This window comes from Rhipicephalus microplus, chromosome 3 (genome assembly GCF_043290135.1).
Source record: "Rhipicephalus microplus isolate Deutch F79 chromosome 3, USDA_Rmic, whole genome shotgun sequence".
Lineage (NCBI taxonomy): Eukaryota > Metazoa > Arthropoda > Arachnida > Ixodida > Ixodidae > Rhipicephalus > Rhipicephalus microplus.
In genome coordinates, this window is record NC_134702.1 from 142,464,944 (window position 1) to 142,486,219 (window position 21,276).

At 49.6% G+C, this 21,276-nt stretch overlaps 1 protein-coding gene across 1 annotated transcript in view; it reads left to right on the forward strand.

The window, feature by feature from the left end:
- The window catches only part of LOC142803378 (uncharacterized), a 30,204-nt gene extending 9,693 nt beyond the window's left edge, over positions 1 to 20,511 (forward strand). Inside the window, exons 5-6 of the mRNA XM_075888496.1 lie at positions 19,573 to 19,626; positions 20,314 to 20,511. Of these exons, the coding sequence (XP_075744611.1) occupies positions 19,573 to 19,626; positions 20,314 to 20,397 (138 nt within the window). The 3' untranslated portion in view covers positions 20,398 to 20,511. The remainder of the gene's footprint in view (positions 1 to 19,572; positions 19,627 to 20,313) is intronic.
- The last annotated feature ends 765 nt before the right edge of the window (positions 20,512 to 21,276 follow it).

Genomic DNA, 21,276 nt, shown 5'->3' on the forward strand with positions numbered 1-21,276 from the left:
CACGTTGCTTTGCTTTGGAGTGACGCTGCCATGCGAAACCTTGTGTCCCAGGTACTCAATGGAGGTTCGAGCGAATTGACATTTCTTTAATTTCAGCTTGACGCCTTCGCTTTTGAAAGCTTTCAAAACGTTCTCCAGATGCCTCAGATGGTCTGGAAACGTGTCAGAGTAGACAACAATGTCATCGAAGTAATTCGTGACGTTCTGCAAACGGTGTTTTGCCAATACGAATTTGACAGCCCGTTCGAAGGTGGCCGGAGCATTCCGAAGGCCAAAAGGCATGACGAGCCACTCGTAGTGACCGGTACGTGTGACAAACGCCGTTTTCGGAATGTCATGAGGGTGAATCTTCACGTGCCAGTAACCTGACGTTATGTCTAATGTCGAGAAGTACGTAGATTTCCCCAGAGAATCAAGAACGTTATCGATGCGAGGGATGGGCTGATAATCAGGCACCGTCAATTCGTTCAGCTTGCGGTAGTCGATGCAGAAGCGCGTGCGTCCTTCCCCTTTTTTCTCTGCCAGAAGTGCTGGCGCAGCGTATGGGGAGGTAGATAGTCGTAGACATCTTGCTTGAGAAGCTCATTGATCTGTCTGTCCATTTCAACGCTGTCAGTTTCTGAGCATCGATAGGGAGCTCTACGAATGGGAACATTGTTGTTGAGATGAATGCAATGCATTTCGCCGTTGATGCACCCAATGTCTGTCTGTGACTTGGAAAAAATGTCATCGTACTTGTGGATAAGCTGCTTCAATGCCAACTGTTGAGTTTTATTTAGATGTAGTACATCACAAACTTCAACACCTTGCAAAGACGCGCCCTTGTTAACCGTGGTTTGGTTCTGTGTACGAGAATGGAGGATGTCTTTCCTTTGGCGGAGAGTCATAGTGTCAAGGTCCAGCGACAATTAAAGAGGCAAGCACTATCCAAGCCAAGAAGTAAGTTGCTCTTCATGTCTTGTAGAACATGAGCCTGAATTTCTCTTGTCACTTTTCCTATCTGTACCTTTAGATTAACGCGACGTAAAGTTTTGGTAGATGATGTGACTTGTTGAACTGAGATGTATGAATTCCTCATTATTTGCAGGTGAAGTGCCTTCAGCACTGCTTTGTTGATACAGGTAGTCGTAGCTCCTGTATCAAGTGTAGCGCTGACAGGGTACCCGTTAATAAGGGAATCAAACTGAATTACATGAACTCTGGGTCGCCCTCCTCGTTTCCCTGGTTGGTGGAGAGGGCGGAAATGCTTGCGCGTCGTGGGTATTCATTATGCATCTGTCGGGGTAAGCCATCCATCGCGCAGTGTTTGCACTCACGCACGGGTGTTCGTACCGGGAAATTACGTGGACGCTGACTAGTTCTGTCACTTTTTACGTTAATCTGTGTATTCCGAGCTGGTGGAAAGCGATGTAACTTCATTCTCTGCATGGTTGACTCTACACGGAGTGCAGCTGTAAGCCATGCCTCTGGTGTAGACGAGGTAAGCCAAGCAAGCGCCATCTCCATATGCGCAGGAAGGCCTTCGATGAGCCCTGATATAAGGTGCGTATAGGTCGGCGAGGCGTCCGAGAGACATTTTGTCATTATAGTATTCCTTCAAGCTCTGGCCTGTTCACAACCGGCAATGAATGAATTGGCGAAAAGGATCCGCGACGCCGCTCGTAAAGCGTCCCTTCATGCGTTCACATAAGCTCTCCCAAGACGCGTCTGTGTCGAAAACCTCGGTAAGAAACCATCGGAAAGCCTCACCTGCAAGGTAATCGGAGAAGTAGCAGAGCTTGTCTCGCTCCGTCCATTCTGCGGCTGCAGTCCTCACCTCAAAGAGTCGGAGCCACTTGTCAAAGGGGACGTCCGTAGATGCTCCCGAGTACTTCGGGATGTTGATGACTTTCTTAGATGTGGCCATGATGAAGGGCACGGTAGATCGTGTCGACTAGTGTGACGCAGAAGTCGTGATGGCTGTACGATCAACCATTTATTTGTCTTCGTCTTCCTCCTTCTCTACCATTCCTCCACACCGTTCTCGTGTGGTTCGTCACACGCTGAAGCCCCTGAAGAGCTTCGTGTCGTTTCTGCGGCACCACAGACTTGCGAAAATCTGCAGTTAAAACCTGGTAATGCCACGTCACCTGTGGTATCCCCATACAGTGCTTACAGCTCCAAGAACCGAAAAAATGCAGAAGTAATACATACACCAAACTTCGCACGCAGCTGTCTGCCCGAAGCGTCCATACTGGAACACCTTACCGAAGTCTTTGAAGAGCATAATGATGGCACATTACCAACTATGCCCGATAAGCAAGACACCAGCTCCTCATGCATCAGCTGTCTACAGGACGCGTCCAACCTCGAAGGAAATGAATGCCCGATTCCAGAAGGGGCGCCACTACAGTCATCTCCTGAGCAGCACCAGCAAAGCAAACAAAACGAAGTTCACCAACTCCAAAAACAACGAGAGAGACTGCAACGAGGGCATCGGCAAACGCCAAATTCAATGGAAGCACGTTCACCAGCTGAAGAACATCGAAAAATAAGATCTCCAAACCAACAAGACGTCAGAAACTTTCGGACAAAGAAAAGTCGCCAGAAACGCTTCCAGCGCCTGCTATTGCGCCGACTGCAACACCACAGAAAGCGCCGAGAAAGACGCGGAAGCACTGCTTGCAAACCGCAAGCACTCAGGCACTCCATCACAGTCTGTCGAGAAACACGCAAGCAAGAAACATCAGAATTGCACCATTCACGGCGAAAAATACAAACCCGACGACATCCGAGCTGCCAATGCAACAAGGCGTTCCAACCTTGGTCAGCCCGAACAAGAGTTCTAGCAGTACTGTCAGTATCCACGTGTATCCCATTCTGTCCGGAACGCAACAGTCAGCCTCGCCCAATAGAGTTCTTATAGAGTTCACCGGACTGCTCCCTCGCTTGAAGATTTAAAGAGACTGTGGAACTCTGTCGGGACGTGATACTGTGAATTCGGACAATGTCTGTTTATTGGCTTCTTTAATTTTTCGTGGGTTATAAATGGTTCCATCTTTCGGGGGGAGGGGGAATCGTGTGACGTATGAAGTGATGGTAGATAGAAGCTGAGAAGGAAGAAGTCAGAACGGAATAAACATGGCGTATGAGCCAGGCCACGTCTCCCATTCATAGTAGCGTCACACGATGAATGGGAGACGTCGCCTTTGTGCCCGCACTTGCACAAAGCCGAAAATCGATTAGCTCTCTGCTACACACTTCATGTAACACCCCATACATTGTAGGACTATATATTGACGCGTTTGGTTGTGCGAGTCTTGTGAATGTTGGTGTAGTGCACAACGTAACCAAGCAAGCTGGAAAGTGAAAGATGGAAAAAAGTGGACACTTATCGCAACTGACACTTGTCGCTGATGGTTACCATAAAAACTACCTGCGCAATGTGTTCCACTATATATAAATATATATATATATATATATCTGCTTCTACATATATATCTCTGCTTATACAAACCATCCATCCTATCATATGTCACATGCTTCCCCCTCCCCTCAAGAGAAGGCATGAGTTACAACTTACAAACAAGAAAAAGTAAACAAGACGTGGCTTGGAAGTCACCAATGTCAAAATAAACAGGTAGTTTCACAAATTTTAAAATGCACGTGCTGTCTTCTTCGTCGCTAAGGCTTGAGGGGAGAGTGGGGCAGTCCAGTGATATCAATAAGAGATCTGGCGGGCGAGGCTGATGGTTGCGTCCTGGATAACACAAGAATGCTTTGGACGTGGAGATAGCGTAAATCGCAGCCGGCATTCTTGTGAAGAACAAACCAGGTTCGAACACCATGCAGAATCGACAGTTCGGATATCGTAGGCATCCAATTCTTCGTCGTGGCACAGGCCGTGCAGGCAGCTTGCGTGCGCGTTGATCGAGGTTGATTGGGCGCTGCCAGTGTTTCTGCCGAGTACAAGGGGTGCATTTGTGGCTTTTGGAGTTTTAGGGGCGAAGCTCCTTAGGGCGTGGGCTGTGCGTCCCCTGTAGCCTGTATGTAGCCACCTCTAGTTTAGTTCTTGCAGTGTTTACTAGATGGCGGTACCGTCCCTGTATGTAGCCACCTCTAGTTTAGTTCTTGTAGTGTTCACTAGATGGCGGTACCGTCTCCTGTATGTAGCCACCTCTCGTTTAGTTCTTGTAGTGTTTACTAGATGGTGGTACTTGTAGCTGATGATGAAAAGATGCAAGATGTTATAAACTAGAAAGCGGTACTTGTAGTTGATGAAAGACGCGAGATCTTATAAAATAGGAATGATGTCACATATGGCGCGTGTCATTGGTTGAAGGCAATCGTTCGATTTAGTGCGGAGAATATGCAGCCATCAAACTCTTTGACTCTGGAATCGTCCTCATGACCATGTGCCTCGCACCCAACCTGTCGACGGGGAACATCAAGACATTCATATACACTGCGTTACGAAATTATGAGAACAAGTACAAGAATGGACCATTTGTACTACTTGGAGACTTTAACGTGGCTATCATAGACAATAGTTGGCTTATCCAACATATGGTTTCTAGATATGCACTCAGACGTATATCGTTTGACCATATGAAACCTACCACGATCCGAGGAACATGCATAGACCTAGTATTTGCAAATTGCCCACTGCAACCCATACAGGAACCGCTCTCCCTTCATTTCACAGACCATAAAGCCGTCATAATGAAGGGACATCGCAAGCCATCCATCGTCTAAGAACAAATAAAAGTTGATTTGTGTATATACACACACAGCGTTTCTCACGTCTTTACATGATGATCGACTGGGCAAATTACACGGAAGATTCACAGTTTACCCATGAATCCCTCCGGAGCTTCGCCCATTCATCATCATTCACCCCGTGAATATGCCGTAATTTTTTTGCTATGGCGATGTCACAGATGTTTTGATGGAAGGCACATTCTTGATCTTTGGTGGACAATGTATCCACCACGATGGGCCTTTTTGTAATGTTCTTTGAGATTACGAGTGCACTCGATGACGTTTTCTTTCGTCGTTGACAATGTTGAAGTATACGCTGACGTTGTAGTTTCTTGGTTTCGTCTACTTGCTTGTGGTGTGACATTTATCGTGGTGCGCCAGGATTCTTGGTGAGTTCTCCGCAGGCTTCTACGACGCCAACCAATGCAACTGTTTCCGGCGCAAAACAATGTGCCAGGTTTCGTGCACTTGAATCTTCTATATTTATAAACCGCTAATTGTTGGTCGTTGCCTGAAGGGTACTTATGTCATCAGAAGTCGCACCAATGCTTTTGTTTTCAGTGTTGGCAGTGAGGTCGTGCACTAAATTGACGTCACTTCGATCTTGGGGTTGATGAACACTAGACGCTTCTGCAAAAGACTTTTCTTCACAAGATGCTGATTGTGAATGCTTCTGTCTTTGTGGAACTGCTGAGCTGAATACCAAGTCAGTTTGAAAAGTACGCATGTGGCACGAAGTATTGAACGCATCTGAGTCATCAATATAAAATTCAATTCTTTTATGCAGTGGAGCATTAAGCATTGGCGATATTTGCGCGGATGAGGAACCAGGTGAAAGTTTGGGAAAACGACAGCGGGGTCTTTCCATGAGCATGTGGCTAACTTCACCTGACGGGAATTGTAAATTCATGCTCTGTTCTCGAATTCGTGAAGGCTGCTCATGACTGCGATGACTGAGTTTGAATGCACTGAGAGTGCGTGTGTTAATCGAATCTTCATTATAGTCTTGAAACCAGATGATCATTCCTTCTTTTAGATGCGGAAGCATCTTATACTCGCGCCTTGTAGTGCGCCGTCCGCACCGCTTCTCGAACATTCGACAGCTGACGCGCGCGCATGCGCCGTCGCGCCGTCGCCCACTCTTCCACCATCTGTGCATCCCTTCCTCCTCTACACACCGCGTTCGACATCTACAATTCTCCTGATTCTCCAGTGGACGCGCATGTGGCGTCGCGCTTCGAGAACATTCAACAGCTGACAGTGCATGCGCCGTCGTGCTGTATATATACTCAAGGTCGGCGCTCGCTCGCTCAGTTGCCGCTCGTCGGTTGGTTTGTACGGCGCGTCGGCGTCCAAGGTCGCGGTGAAATGAATTCCAACGAATCCACAAACACAATGATCGACGTCCCTTCGACCAGCGCTGCCCTTTCGCATACGTGTGTACGTGTTCACTCATTTAACACCCCCTCCTACAACCACGTTAACCAATTTAGCCATCGACCCAAGTAAGTCGCAATTTAACACCCCATTTCACAACCACGTTAACCAATTTATCCATCGACCCAAGTAAGTCGCACTTTAACACCCCGTTAACCAATTATATGCTCCGCATCCTCCTCAGTGTTCCCCCGAGGGAAGCTGCGGGCAATTTTTTATCTTTTGCCAAGACTCGCCGTTCTCGAATATGTGGGTGAGGTAAAATTTAAATGCCTCATCGGTGACGTAGTCGCTGAAGTTCGTAACCATTTCCCGTTCCGACCAAGATGCAGCGGTAGCGTGGAGCTCGAACACGTCGGACCAGTCCTGTACAGGTCCATCTTCCGCTGCTTCGGTGTACTAGGGGATGGGAAGGTCAGTCTATGATTCTGGCATGATGCTTGTCGCTGTGTGCGGCCAGTAGATGATTCCGTAGTCGATGTGTGGTCAGGGCGTCTTGTTGAGAACTCTGTCGACGATGAAACACAGATGAAGTGGCTGGGAGGTCTTCATCCTGTCGACTCGTGTGATGCTATGATGAATGGGAGACGTGGCCTGGCTCATACCCCATGTTTATTCTATTCTCACTTCTTCCTTCTCTGCTTCTACAAACCATCTATTCCTTCATATATAAATATATATATATTGTGGGCATTTAGTATACGCATCCTCTTCACCGGTACATTATCATCATTATCATGTGTGGCTCATGCATCCCCATCGTTGTCGCGTAGCATCATCATCTTGGTCCGATCATTTCAGCTGTCGGCTGCCGGTTCTTCGGGCCTAATAAAGGTCTTCCAAACCAAGACTCCATACGTGGTGGAGCGTGCTGTTGGATCCCCCGCCATCCTCTCGACCACTCTACCCCCTGGAGCTACGTTCAGGTCGCCGCTTGGGCCAGGTGTCCGGAAATATGTCGCACCAAGAAGAGGTCGGTGCTGCAGCCGTTCCCACTCCGCCACCGCGTGCCGCGCCTTTTCACGTCATTAACAGCCTCCAGCGTGAGCCCCATCCCTTCGCAGGTATGCGCGGGGAAGATGTGGAGGAATGGCTGGACGGTTTCGAACGGGTCGGCGCTGCTAACCGGTGGGATAACACCTACAAACTCGCTTACGTGTCATTCTACCTCACGGGTGTCGCGAAGACGTGGTTCCTCAACCACTTCATGGACATCCCCGACTGGTCAGCCTTCAAAGATCAGCTTCGCCATGTCTTTGGCACACCGGCTGTCCGTTCAGCTCTCGCAAGGAAAGCTCTTGCGACTCGGAAACAGCACATCGGGGAGTCGTATACATCCTACATCGAGGATGTCCTTTCACTTTGCCGCCGGGTTGACACCCCAATGACAGAGTCAGACAAGGTACGCCAGCTTCTTAAGGGCATTGGACCCGTCGCATTCAATGCCCTTGCAATCCAGAATCCGGCTACCGTTGCTGACGTTGCGACAACCTGTCAGCGCCTCGAAGAACTTGAGTCGATGCGCCTACAACCGGACAGTGACGCGGCCCGTATTACGACTGATCCAAACCTACGAGAAACGATAAGGGTGATAATACGCGAAGAATTAGAATCAATGGGATTCACACTACCATCAGTATCTACCATTCAGCCTTCTTCAACGTCATTGCGGGATGTCATCAGGGAAGAGCTCACGTCCGTGACCCACATGGCCAACCTGCAGCCCATTGTCTCTCGTACTCTACCATCGTTCCCGCACACCGCCGCCGCACCACCAGGCACCGTCAGCTCGACGTCCCCGCCACGAACGTACGCGTCGGTTGCTGCCGCACCTCCCACAAGCTTTCCCACGAACTTTTCATCACCACCGCGTGAGCCGTCACCTGTCCCTCTGACTTCTCTCTCTCCTGGTGCAGTTAGCGCAAGCTACTACCCTCCTCATCGATCGACTCGGCCTACGTGCTATTATTGCGGCTATCGTGGTCACATTGCACGCTTTTGCCGCAAGCGCCAGCAAGACGAGCGCCGAGGGTATGACATACGCGAACGGGACTATACCGCAGGAGCCTTGTACCAGGGTCGCCGTTATTCGTCACCGCCGCGTCGGTCTCCATCTCCGCCAGCATCGGGTGAACTGCGCAGTAGTCACCGATCAACCCGACGCCGTTCACCGTCGCCTTACCGTCGCTCTTCTTCTCCTCTTCAGCCCGCTTCCCTTACTTCTGATCGGCGTCCGGAAAACTAAGCGATGCAGTTTTTGGAGGACAAACTGCATTCCAACACAAGACTCCAATTCCTCCAGCGCGCCCCTACAATATGATTGCGGTCACAGTTGAGGGAGTGGACGTTGATGCTTTGGTGGACACTGGGGCTGCGTTTTCTGTTATTCGTGCTGATTTGTGTGCCCGTCTTCGAAAAGTCACGACGCCTTATGATGGACCGACACTGGTTACAGCCCAGGGAACAATGATTCGCCCTTCCGCTCTCTGTACTGCCCGTGTACTAATCGACGAAATTCTTCATCATATAGAATTTGCTGTGCTATCCCCGTGCTCCCATGAACTCATTTTAGGCTGGGACTTTCTTTCCTCTGCTTCTGCGGCTATTTGCTGTGCACAACGTGTCGTCCATCTTACTGACACGGACCACTTGCTCAACGACGAAACCTACAGGCCACTTCGACTCATCGCTGCAGTAGACATCGAGTTACCACCAAACGAACATCAATTAGTGACAGTTTTGTCCAACGACGTCGACTCTGGTGACATTTTGGTCACTCCGTCACCGTATTGCCTTAATAAAGGCATAGCTCTGGCATCAGGTGTGGCTCGCTTCAACGCGACAACTCTTCGCGAGAGCGAGTCGTTGCATACGCCAGCCGCGTCCTCTCCGCAGCCGAGAGGAACTACACGATCACCGAGCAGGAGTGCCTCGCCATCGTTTGGTCAGTACAGAAATTTCGTCCATACCTGCATGGCCGCCATTTCACCATTGTGACCGACCACCATGCTTTATGTTGGCTTTCGACACTCAAGAACTTGTCGGGACGCCTCGGACGCTGGATTCTACGCCTCCAAGAATATGATTTTGAGATCGTGTACAAGTGTGGCAGGAAGCATAATGACGCCGATGCTCTTTCTCGCTGCCCACTACCAGCGACTCCACTCGGGGTTTCAGCCGTCAATTTGCACAACACGCCCTCGGAGTCCACGTCTACAGCGGTTTCCTCTCTCGCCTCTATGGAGCAGCTGCCTTCGGACGACCCGCACGATTTTCCTTCTCGACAGTTGGCTGACCCATACTGTCGACGTATTATAGACTACCTCACTGGCAGTTCCCGTCCACTTAATGCAAGGCTCCGTCGCCAGCTCTCGCAATTTAAGCTGGACAACTCGGTGCTGTACCGCAAAATTTACCATCCTGACGGTCAGCGCTGGGTTCCCGTTCTACCCCGATCGCTTCGGTCCGAAGTCCTCAGGGCACTTCATGACCATCCGATTGCTGGTCACCTTGGTTACCATAAAACCTACGATCGCCTTCGAAGTCGGTTTTATTGGTCAGGCATTACCACTAGCGTAGCTCGGTACGTCGGGTCCTGCACTACCTGCCAATGTAGAAAACTACCAACATCTGCTCCCGCCGGTAAACTACAGCCTCTTCCGTGCCCAGCCACACCATTCGAAGTTGTAGGCGTCGATCTTTATGGCCCCCTCCCTGTCAGTGCTGCTGGAAACCGGTGGATAGTAACAGCCATTGACCATTTGACGCGCTACGCCGAGACGGCATCCGTTACTACAGGCTCAGCTTCTGAGATTGCCGATTTCATCCTCCGAGCCATTATACTGCGTCATGGTGCTCCACGTGTGTTGCTCAGTGACCGTGGAAGGGCCTTCCTTTCACAACTAGTGAACGAACTTCTTCAGGCCTCCGGCACAACTCACAAGACTGCCTCTAGTTATCATCCCCAGACTAACGGCCTCACTGAGCGATTCCACCGCACTCTTGCTGACATGATCGCCGCCTATATTCAACCAGACCACAAAAACTGGGACGTTGTTCTCCCATTCGTCACTTTCGCCTACAATACGGCCATTCAGCGAACAACCGGCTACTCGCCATTTTACCTAGTTTATGGACGCTCCCCTACTACTTTCCTGGACGTCTCCTTCCTTACCTGCCAAGTGAATTCATCTCCATCCTCTTCAGAGGAATACGTTTCACGACTCGCACAGTGCCGCCAACGAGCTCGTATAAACACTGAAGCCCGCCAGGAAGACAGAAAGCTAGTTTAAGATGAATCGCATCGTGATGTATTCTTCCAACCTGGAGACGAAGTGCTCCTTTTGACGCCTGTTCGCACACCTGGTTTGTGCGACAAATTTCAGCCTCGGTTTATTGGACCGTACACAGTCCTTGAAGAGACTTCACCAGTGAATTATCGCGTGACGCCACTTGTAGCCCCAGCAGATCGCCGTTATCGAACTACAGAGGTCATCCATGTCTCCCGCATGAAGCCCTTCATGCGACGTTCTTTGTCCCCTTGACTTGCCGCGGCCAGGCTGGCCGCTTTCACGTGGGGGGAATTGATGTGGGCATTTAGTATACGCATCCTCTTCACCGGTACATTATCATCATTATCATGTGTGGCTCATGCCTCCCCATCGTTGTCGCGTAGCATCATCATCTTGGTCCGATCATCTCAGCTGTCGGCTGCCGGTTCTTCGGGCCTAATAAAGGTCTTCCAAACCAAGACTCCATAATATATATATATATATATATATATATATATATATATATATATATATATATATATATATATATATATATATATATATATATATATATATATATATATATATATATATATATATTGTTGAGACGTTTATTGGCGGACGGTTGTCGACGATGCTTGACAGTGACAGTCAATGCGGGTACCGACTCTCTGCACGAGCTGCTCTTCTTCTTGCTAAAAAGGGCAACCCACTAGAAGGCGCTGGAGAGGACGACCCACTGTTCGAAGGCTTCACCACAACTACCCCGGCTACGAAGAGGGAGGCGCCTGGCGACCTAGCAGCTGGTTACTATGAGCGGGTCGTGGTAGGCTTTGAGGCGCTCCACGTTGACAATGTCGCGCCCTCGACGGCGCATGTCCGAAGATGGTTCGATGGGTTCGATCAAGTAATTTACAGGGGAAGTGCGTTCAACGACACGGTAGGGGTTTTCGTATTTGGGCAATAGTTTTGAAGATAGGCCAGTTGAAGTGGTAGGGATCGAGAGCCAGACGAGCGCTCCAGGGAGGAACATGGGCGCAGTGGTGCTGGTGTCAGCGCGAATGCCTTTTTGCCGCTCTTGATCATGCGCTGTAAAGGTCCTTGCGAGCTCTCGACACTCTTCAGCAAGCTTGGCTGTAGCAGAAATAGGCGCCCACTCTGACGGATCTGGCTTGTACGGAAGTATAGTGTCGATGGTGTGCGACGGGTGCCTTCCATATAATAAAAAGAAAGGTGAAAAGCCAGTAGTGCTCTGAGGGGCGGTGTTATATGCGTAGGTGACGAAGGGTAGAATGGAATCCCAATTTGTGTGATCGGCGGCGACGTACTTGGAGAGCATGTCGCCGAGCGTACGGTTGAAGCGTTCAGTAAGGCCATTCGTCTGCGGCTGGTAAGCAGCAGTTTTGCGGTGAACAACGTTGCACTCTTTGAGAATGGCTTCGACGACTTCAGACAGGAAGACGCGGCCTCGATCACTGAGCAGTCCCTGAGGTGGACCGTGTCGCAGCATGAATCGTTGGAGCAGGAAGGAGGCCACATCGCTCGCTGTAGCCGCGGGGAAAGCGGCAGTTTCGGCGTATCGTGTGAGGTGGTCCACAGCAACAATAGCCCAGCGGTTACCGGCCGACGTTAGTGGAAGTGGCCCATACAAATCAATGCCAATGCACCCAAATGGCCTGGCAGGGCAAGGTAGAGGTTGCAGACCTACCGGCGACAGGTGCGTTGAAGTTTTGCGGCGCTGACATTCTATGCAGGAGCGAACGAATTTCTGCACATACGGTACATGCCGCGCCAAAAGTACCGTTGGCGAATGCGCTGGTAAGTCTTCGATACGCCGGAGTGCGCACATTGCGGATCAGTATGAAAGAATTCGCATATGTCAGAGCGCAGACTGCGGGGTATGACTAGTAGCCACTGGCGGCCGTCACCGCTGTAATTGCGTCGGTGGAGAAGGTCGTCGCGAACGGCGAAATGGTGGGCTTGACGACGCAACGCGCGAGTGGATGGAGTGGATGGATCAGTCAGCAAGTCTATCAGTGAGGCAATCCATTGATCCTTGCTCTGTTCAGTAGCAACGGCATGAATGCTAATGGAAGAAACGGCAAGGTGAGACGCTGAGTCGTGGGCATTGTCGTCAGGCAAGGGAGAGCGCGACAGGGCGTCGGCGTCAGCATGTTGCCTTCCGTTGCGGTACAGCACGCGGATGTCGTAGTCTTGCAGGCGAAGTGCCCACCGGGCGAGACGGCCTGAGGGATCTTTCAATGAGGACAACCAGCATAGTGCGTGATGGTCGGTGACTACATCAAATGGGCGACCATATAAATAAGGTCGGAACTTGGTAAGGGCCCACACGATTGCCAGACATTCTTTCTCAGTGACGGTGTAATTAGTCTCGGCTTTTGTAAGCGTACGGCTTGCATACGCCACGACATATTCCGGGAACCCTGGTTTGCGCTGCGCAAGGACAGCGCCGAGACCGACACCACTGGCGTCCGTGTGTACCTCTGTAGGGGCAGTAGGGTCGTAGTGGCGGAGTATGGGAGGCGACGTCAATAAACGACGAAGCGTTGTGAATGCGTCGTCACACTGTGATGACCACGAATGGAGAGGCCCGTTACTACCGAGGAGTTTTGTCAGCGGCGATGCGATAGACGCGAAGTTTCGGATGAAGCGCCGAAAGTCGGAACACAGTCCTAAGAAACTGCGCAGTTCCTTGATGGATGTCGGCTTGGGGAACTCGGTCACGGCCCGAAGCTTGGCTGGATCGGGGAGAATTCCGTCCTTGGACACGACGTAGCCGAGTATTGTCAACTGCCGAGCTGCAAATCGGCACTTCTTCAGGTTCAGTTGCAGACTGGCGTCACTCAGACGCGTTAAAACATGCCGCAGGCGTTGAAGATGCGTTGAGAAGTCCGGAGCGAAAACGACGACGTCATCGAGGTAGCACAGGCACGTGTGCCATTTCAGGTCACGCAGGACGGTATCCATCATGCGCTCAAAGGTGGCAGGCGCATTGCACAGCCCAAACGGCATGACGTTGAATTCGTACAAGCCGTCGGGAGTGACGAAAGCGGTCTTCGGTCGAGCGTCTTCAGCCATAGGTACTTGCCAGTACCCGCAGCGCAAATCTAGAGATGAAAAAAATTCGGCTCCTTGCAGGCTGTCAATCGCGTCATCCACACGCGGTAGTGGGTACACGTCCTTACGAGTGATCTTGTTGAGACGTCGGTAGTCCACACAGAACCGCACAGAACCGTCCTTCTTCGCGACGAGAACGACAGGAGATGCCCAGGGGCTGTTAGAGGGTCGAATAACATCGCGGCGTAGCATGTCGTCCACTTGCTCGTTGATTACACGGCGTTCTGTGGGAGATACGCGATATGGACGTTGCCGTAGTGGTGGTTGTGCGCCTGTGTCAATGCGATGCGTAACAGTCGATGTGCGGCCGAGAGAAGGTTGAGAGACATCGAAAGAAGAGCGGAATTCTTCCAACAGGGCCAGAAGCTGGGAGCGCTGGACCGGCGTAAGGTTGTCGGCAATGGAAGGACTAAATACATCAGCGGATGATGAAACAGATGTAGAAACAGCACTAAGCGTATTGGAACTTCGGCAGTGCGTGTCATCAGGTTGATCCATGACTTGAGCGTCTTCGATGGTTTCCGCGCTGCCGAGACATTCCCCTCGCACCAACGTAACACTGTACGGGGATGAGTTCAGAACAAAAATAGTGGTGCTGCCGCGAGTTACTTGCACGGTCGCGAAAGGAACCAGCAAACCTTTTCTGGTGAAAACACGATGAAATGGTGAGAGGAGTGCAGCGGTGTCTGAAAGACTGGCACAGTACACCGACACCGCCGCGGACGAGTTTGCAGGCACTTGCGTGTCGTCCCTGACGAGTAATTTGCTTGCAGTAGATGGACTGTCGGCCGGCGTCAAAGAAGAGAATGGTGTTAGCTCTATTTCTGCTAGTGCGCAATGAATGACGGCGTCGTGGCGGGAGAGAAAATCCCATCCTAGGATGACGTCGTGAGAGCATGAAGGAATTATGATGAATTCAACGGCATACATCACGTCCTGAATCATGAGGCGGGCTGTACACATCGCTGTAGGGTGAATGCTTTGGGCGCTGGCTGTACGGAGGGAGAGCCCGGAAAGTGGCGTGGTCACTTTGCGCAGTATTCGGCTAAGCTTTGCGTCCATCACGGATACGGCGGCTCCAGTATCTACAAGGGCAGATGCACGAACACCATCCACAAGCACGTCTATCACGTTCGAAGGTCTTTCCTGAGGGCTTCCGCAGTTCGACAGCGTCGCAGCCCTTGCCTCGTGGACTGCGACGACTAGTTTTCCTGGTCACCCTCTAGTGGACGTGGCCGCATCGGCGACAGTGAGCGACGTCGCGGAGAATGTGAGCGGCGGGTAGATGGAGCGGGGCGGGACGACGGTGACGTAGGTGGCGGTTGGTCATAGAAGCAGCTCGATTGGCTGGGAAAATTGGAGGCGACTTGCGGTCGCTGCACACGATTGCAGTAGCGTGCTACGTGCCCGACGCAACCACAAGCAAAGCAGATGGGGCGATTGTCCGCAGTGCGCCATCGGTTCGTGGGTCCCATCCATGTCGAAGAACGCGATGGGCGAGCCGGCTGCTGATATAACTGCATAGTGGGCGGCACACGGGGCACGTGGATGACGTCGGTATATGTAGGCGGCACAGTTTCTCCGAAGGCCTGGGGTCTGGCGATGGTTTCGGTGTAACCAAGAGGGCCAGTCACAGGAATCGGTGGGGGTGGCCTGGCGACAACTTGGGCGTAACTGAGTGGTGTAGATACTGGAGGCGGCTGGTGATATTCTGGAACGACCTCCGCGATTTCCTGCTGAATGGCTCGGCGGAGGGGAGGCAGAAGTGTGCTTGACGACTGTTCAGCACGGTGCGGGGAAGCAAAGGCCAGTAAAGAGACCTGGCGGGCAACTTCTTCACGCACGAATGTCTTGATTTCAGCAAGCAGGGCGGTGTGGTCCGGAAGTGTTGACAAGGCCGAGAGATCAGCGTCACGTGAGGGTGGTCGACGGGTCATCGAGCGCTGCCGTCGCAGCTCCTCGTAACTTTGGCAAAGTGTAATGATCTCTGCTACAGTGCGAGGGTTCTTGGCCAGGAGCATGGTGAAGGCATCGTCGGCGACGCCTTTTAGAACATGGGTAATTCTGTCGGCCTCTGACATGCTCGCGTCCACTTTTTTGCACAAGTCAAGGATGTCCTCTATGTAGCTTGTGAAGGACTCACTGGTCTGCTGTGCTCGTTCACGTAACCGCTGTTCGGCTTGGAGCTTACGAACGGCAGGACGGCCGAACACGTCGACGACGGCGGTTTTAAAAGCGGACCAAGTGGGGAAATCGGATGCGTGGTTGTTGTACCACATGCCGGCCACACCCGCGAGGTAGAAAACCAGGTTGCCGAGTTTACCTGCCTCGTCCCAATGATTGGGGACGCTGACGCGTTCGTACATAGCAAGCCAGTCCTCGACGTCGGTGCCATCTGCGCCGGTGAAGACAGGAAGGTCCCGGATGCGGGGAACACCGGAACATGTCGTCGGCGCAGGAGGAAGCGTTTGCTGTGCGGCGTCTTGGTGCATGGTAGAAGGCACGGTGCGGGATCGTAGCTCCAGGGGCATCAAATGCTAACCGAAGGTGTTAGAAGGGCACAGCACTCTCCACCAAATTGTTGAGACGTTTATTGGCGGACGGTTGTCGACGATGCTTGACAGTGACAGTCAATGCGGGTACCGACTCTCTGCACGAGCTGCTCTTCTTCTTGCTAAAAAGGGCAACCCACTAGAAGGCGCTGGAGAGGACGACCCACTGTTCGAAGGCTTCACCACAATATATATATATATTTGTAAATGTGAAGTTCTAAATCAGGGCGGCGTACCACAAGCCTACTTATTTCAGCAAAGAAAGTTTCATTATGAAATAGGCGACCGGAAGGAAACTTGCTGAGTTACGATTTGCACGATTGGTGCTTGAGAAGATCAATTCAAGGCAGTTTAAAACACAAGTTCGAGCAGGTTCCAATATATGTAGGTTTTCAACCGCTTGCCCAAAGGAATGAAAGAGCCGCCGATACAAACTCAAATAAGGTGGTTTATTAGTAGAAGTACGGAGACATTTCTCGCGCACGTGCACAGCCCAACAGTCCCCAACCTCTGGCCGTGCCAATAGATGGATTTATATGAATATATATTCACTGCCGTCCGTTCTCGTTGGAGTTTTATTAGTGAAACAACATACTACTACTTAACACCCTCCATCTTGGCGGGCAATCTCTCGCCATTGTCGATGAGATCGTGATGAATTGCCGGAATTACGACAGTGAGACCACTTACCCACAAGCTGTAGCGGCACTCACTTTCAGTGGTCGCATGTGCTGTAGTCTCTGACGTCGTGCAGGCCTTCTTCCTCCGTCGCGTAATGACCCTCTCTACAACATGAAGCATGTCCTCCATCGCGGTCGCGGTGTCAGGTCTTTTCGTGGGTGACGCCTCGGCGCCGGCACCCACAGCCTATTTTGGCGTATCCGCACTCCTACTCCTCGCTGTAACAACTTGGTTGTTTTCCTCACCGCCCGCGTCCAAGTCGTCGTTAAAGTCAGCATGCATGACCAAGGCCTCTTCAGGCTCGTCGCTAGCGTCTCCATCCTCTGTTGCGCACAAATCGTTCACGGTGTTCTCGTTCTCGTCGTCTCTGGCCACGTTTTCGTTAAAATCGGACACGCCCTGGTTCATTTTATGTTCATCGCATTCGGAAACTCCCTTCTTCACGACATCCCCCGTCTCGACCTTGGACTTGCCTTGGTCCCGTGTTCCCAGCTACCGCGATCTCCAGCTCTGGTCCACCAACGTAGACTGTGAAATGGGTGTGTTCCCTCGCCGCGCAGTAGGCATACAGAGACCAGACCGGTGCGCTCGATTATTACCAAGAGTCGAAGCAGGACGACGTCCATCCTCTTCGGTAGCGAGGGCAATGTCTATTGGGTGCCAGATGCAGTAAGTCGGGCCACCGGCACGAAGGAATGATGGAGACGTCGATGCGAATGTAAAACAAATTCACGGTATATCTACGCAATGAATGGTGATGAGTGGGGCGAAGGGTCTGTCTGTCCGTCCATCCATTCGTCCGTCCGTCCGTCCGTCCGTCCGTCCGTCCGTCCGTCTGTCTGTCTGTCTGTCTGTCTGTCTGTCTGTCTGTCTGTCTGTCTGTCTGTCTGTCTGTCTGTCTGTCTGTCAACTATACGGAACTGCTAATAATACGGAAACTACTATAGCCGTCTTGTAATAATATTTCAAAGTACATATACACAAACGTCATTTAATGAGCGATTCATAATCTAGAGCTGGCTACATACTACTGCTACTACTACTACTACTACTATTGCTACTACTACTACTACTGCAGAGGAGGGAAGGACCCTTAGGAGTTTCGCCTCTAAATGTGGGTTATCATGAAACATTGCTAATAACGGCAAAACTAAAGTTAATTTTATTTTTAAATCATGAATTGCTGTGATATAGGTCAACGCGAATCCCTCACTATGGCGTCTCTTATTATTACATCGCCGTTTTGAAATTCTCCGGCCAAAAACCTAAAATATTTACATGCCTCGCGTGTATAGTACGCGATATTTATTATTGAAGGTGGCAATGAAAAGAACGTTTCACTTTTACATAAAATGTTATTTGTCGGCAGATGCGGAACTTTCCCATACCATACGACGACACAACGAAAGAGTTCGCAGAGACCCACGCAGACTAATTGGTCTTTATTCCATAAGAAAGCATATGCACACGTTCCCCTATAAACATTCTGAAGGAATAAAAGCTATTTGTTAGTTTGCATTGGCCACGCGAACTCTTGGCGGTATTTTCATGTAGTGTGCGCTAAATTTATACTATGCATCCTTACGAAGAAACCCGCTTTTCTGTTTTATTGTTGTAAGTCTATTGATGACAAGTTCTATTCAAACTATCACGTGTTATTCTCGAGCGGAAACCATACTGATCACAGCGGAAGGTGCAGTGAAGAAGCATAAGGCAAGTACAATATGCAATGTCAAGCTGAACAAGGTGTGGACGGATTCAAGGATGTCAAGAAAGTGCTCTAAGAATGAGCATCTAGGCCATTTAGGTGCCTTCAAGGTTCTTCACAACAAAGCATGAAATGATCCCCTAAATTCATTCTGACTACAATTACGAAAAGGCGAAAGCCGTGCTCTTTGCAGTCGACCTATTCATCCTGTTCCTAAAGCGCTCTGTCCCTTACATTGCGAGACCTTGCCTCCGGGATAAAACGCATCGCAAGCTTTTGGGCATCTCACATTGTTTAATATTGCCTCCGTGATTGGCCCACCTTTCACCGAGCGATGATTTCATTGGATGAATTCGTCACATGACTCCTTGATATGCGATGTCATGATGATTTTTCGGGATCATTCACTTCTGTTGACGCCGACAGCACCAATGCCGCCTTCGGTCACTTTCCTTGTTAAGGCTTGTAACTTATTAAACTAAAATATCGAATAGCACAGTAGAAGACAGCCTAGGAGCTTCGGGGCGAGAATGAAACTATGACTTGGGGGATGGCTAAAACCACTGCCTATGGTTATAGTATATACCTGCCGGATAAGATCGTACAGATTACCCAAACTGACTGGAGCTCTCGCACCGATTCGGTCATTGTGGGGACGTGTATTATATAGGTGCAATGCCTTCCTGTGTGCATCACTCTGGTTTTTATATGATATAAGTGGAGGTGAAAATCGACGTTTAAGTTCCCCTGAATAGTCAAGTGGATGCGGGGAACAATTTGTGATTATGACTGCGAACACATGTCAATAAGTAACGCGATATTTTTCTTCTTTTTTTCGTTTTGTTGGTTTTTTATGCTTCTTTACTTATTTTAATATTTGTGTATGCAGATACCAGGGTAACGTAATATTTCATTTTATGCACTGTATTGGAGTACATTACTTAGATCCTAAGCAAATCGACTATACCCATTCTACAAAATAAAATGATCATTCATATATATCAGCCGTATTTCAATGAGACAGTGTTTCTGTTTTTCTGCGCAGGAGGCTCCAAGGAGATATAACATTGACATAGATGCAGTTACACATGTGTACAAAGTGAGTGCTACGCCCGCTGTTACGAATCTGAGCCTGTCACAAATCTGTTTTATTCCTGACAAGAAAATGTTTACACATGGCGAATCCCTAAAAAGGTACATCATGCTGCGAAGTACATGATGCATCTTGACCAGACAGCGTCAACAGAGAACAACTGCATACTGAACTCGCACTTGAGAATGCGATGCCTCGTGCATTGCTCCAAAATGTGTCTTCCATGCAACTTCTAAAATAAACTCTGCTCTGTCCTGCGGTCCTGGCCGACAGGTATTGATGGTCAAGGTGACGTGATTGATTGGTATGTTTCACAACACTTAAGGCAAAAGCTCTAGGAAGCGACTGTCGATGAAATAGTTATGGTGCCATTGTCTGTTATCGAAAAAATGTGCACGTATGAAAATTAACAATCGGGTGCGAGCAAGAATTGTACCCAGGAAATCTAGCGTAAGTTTAAGCGTTCTCGACGTGTTTTTCACTCGCTTAAAAATATTTATTGATAGAGTACTTGCAGCAGCTCTAATGGGTGCTATATTTTCTGCCCTCGCAGCATTAGGCGCCGCTGCTTCAGCTGAATTGCATTTTATTGTAATAAGCATGCCTCTGTGGTTTACAGTCTTACGATTTAACGCAATACAAACTTTAGGTGAAAACCATGTATCTTTTAAGAAACTCTGATTCTATTTACAGACGTGTGCCCGGCGCTTCGTGCCGAAGGACGTCAACCAAATGCTCGAAGGAGTAAAGTGGCTGAAGAATTTTATCTCTGGCTGATCATATATCGATCCTATAAGCACTTCTTTGGTGCTTGTCGAAAAAACAACTTGATTCCCATGGCGCGATTTCTTGAGTTGTTCAAATTGAAATAAAACTTTTGCATAAACACGGCTTGGATATACGCTTTTCGCGTTTGCTGGGGCATCCTTACTTTTACGTTATTGTTGAAATTTTATTTATTCATTTATATATTTGCTTATTTCCTTGCCCGACTTTATTAGTGGTGGTAGACATGTTTAGGCTAATAAAGCGAATAAATACACCACGAGTTACAGACACTAGATTCGTTAACATTTTCTTGAGAGTAGACAGAGGAGAAGCCTTCGCTAAAAAGAGCTCATTGCAAAAGATATATTCTCCCCATAGTGACCTGTCGGGATATTCAAGCAATAATGAAACCGCTTTACTTAGCCGGTGAAATGGAAACCGAAATGCCGAATAACTCAATTTACGTACTATTGCGGTACGTCCAGAATGAGCCAGCGTCCTTTTAATCAACCACAGAATATTTTGCTTCATGGGTGCGTGGACTGCACAGCCGCTGCAAACGTGCATCTGTAGCGCATTGCAGTAGCACTCTCGGTCACTTCATTGTTTGTTTCGCAAGTGAAATCAAACTCCATCATTCCACACAAATGACCGGGGCCGCTTGTCTTTGTATATCTGGAAGCGCGTTAGGCACCTCACACGGAGGACATCGATTTTCTCTATGACCCAATTACTTGTGCGGTTTAGTTAACAAATTACGATGCTTTAGTTTCAGAAGTAGCAGTGCAATAAACGTCTCTTGACATTTGAAGATGTCTACCGCCTCAGAAAAAAGTCACTGCTTTGCCGCAAATGCGAAACACTGAACGCGACAGCAACAAATTGTAA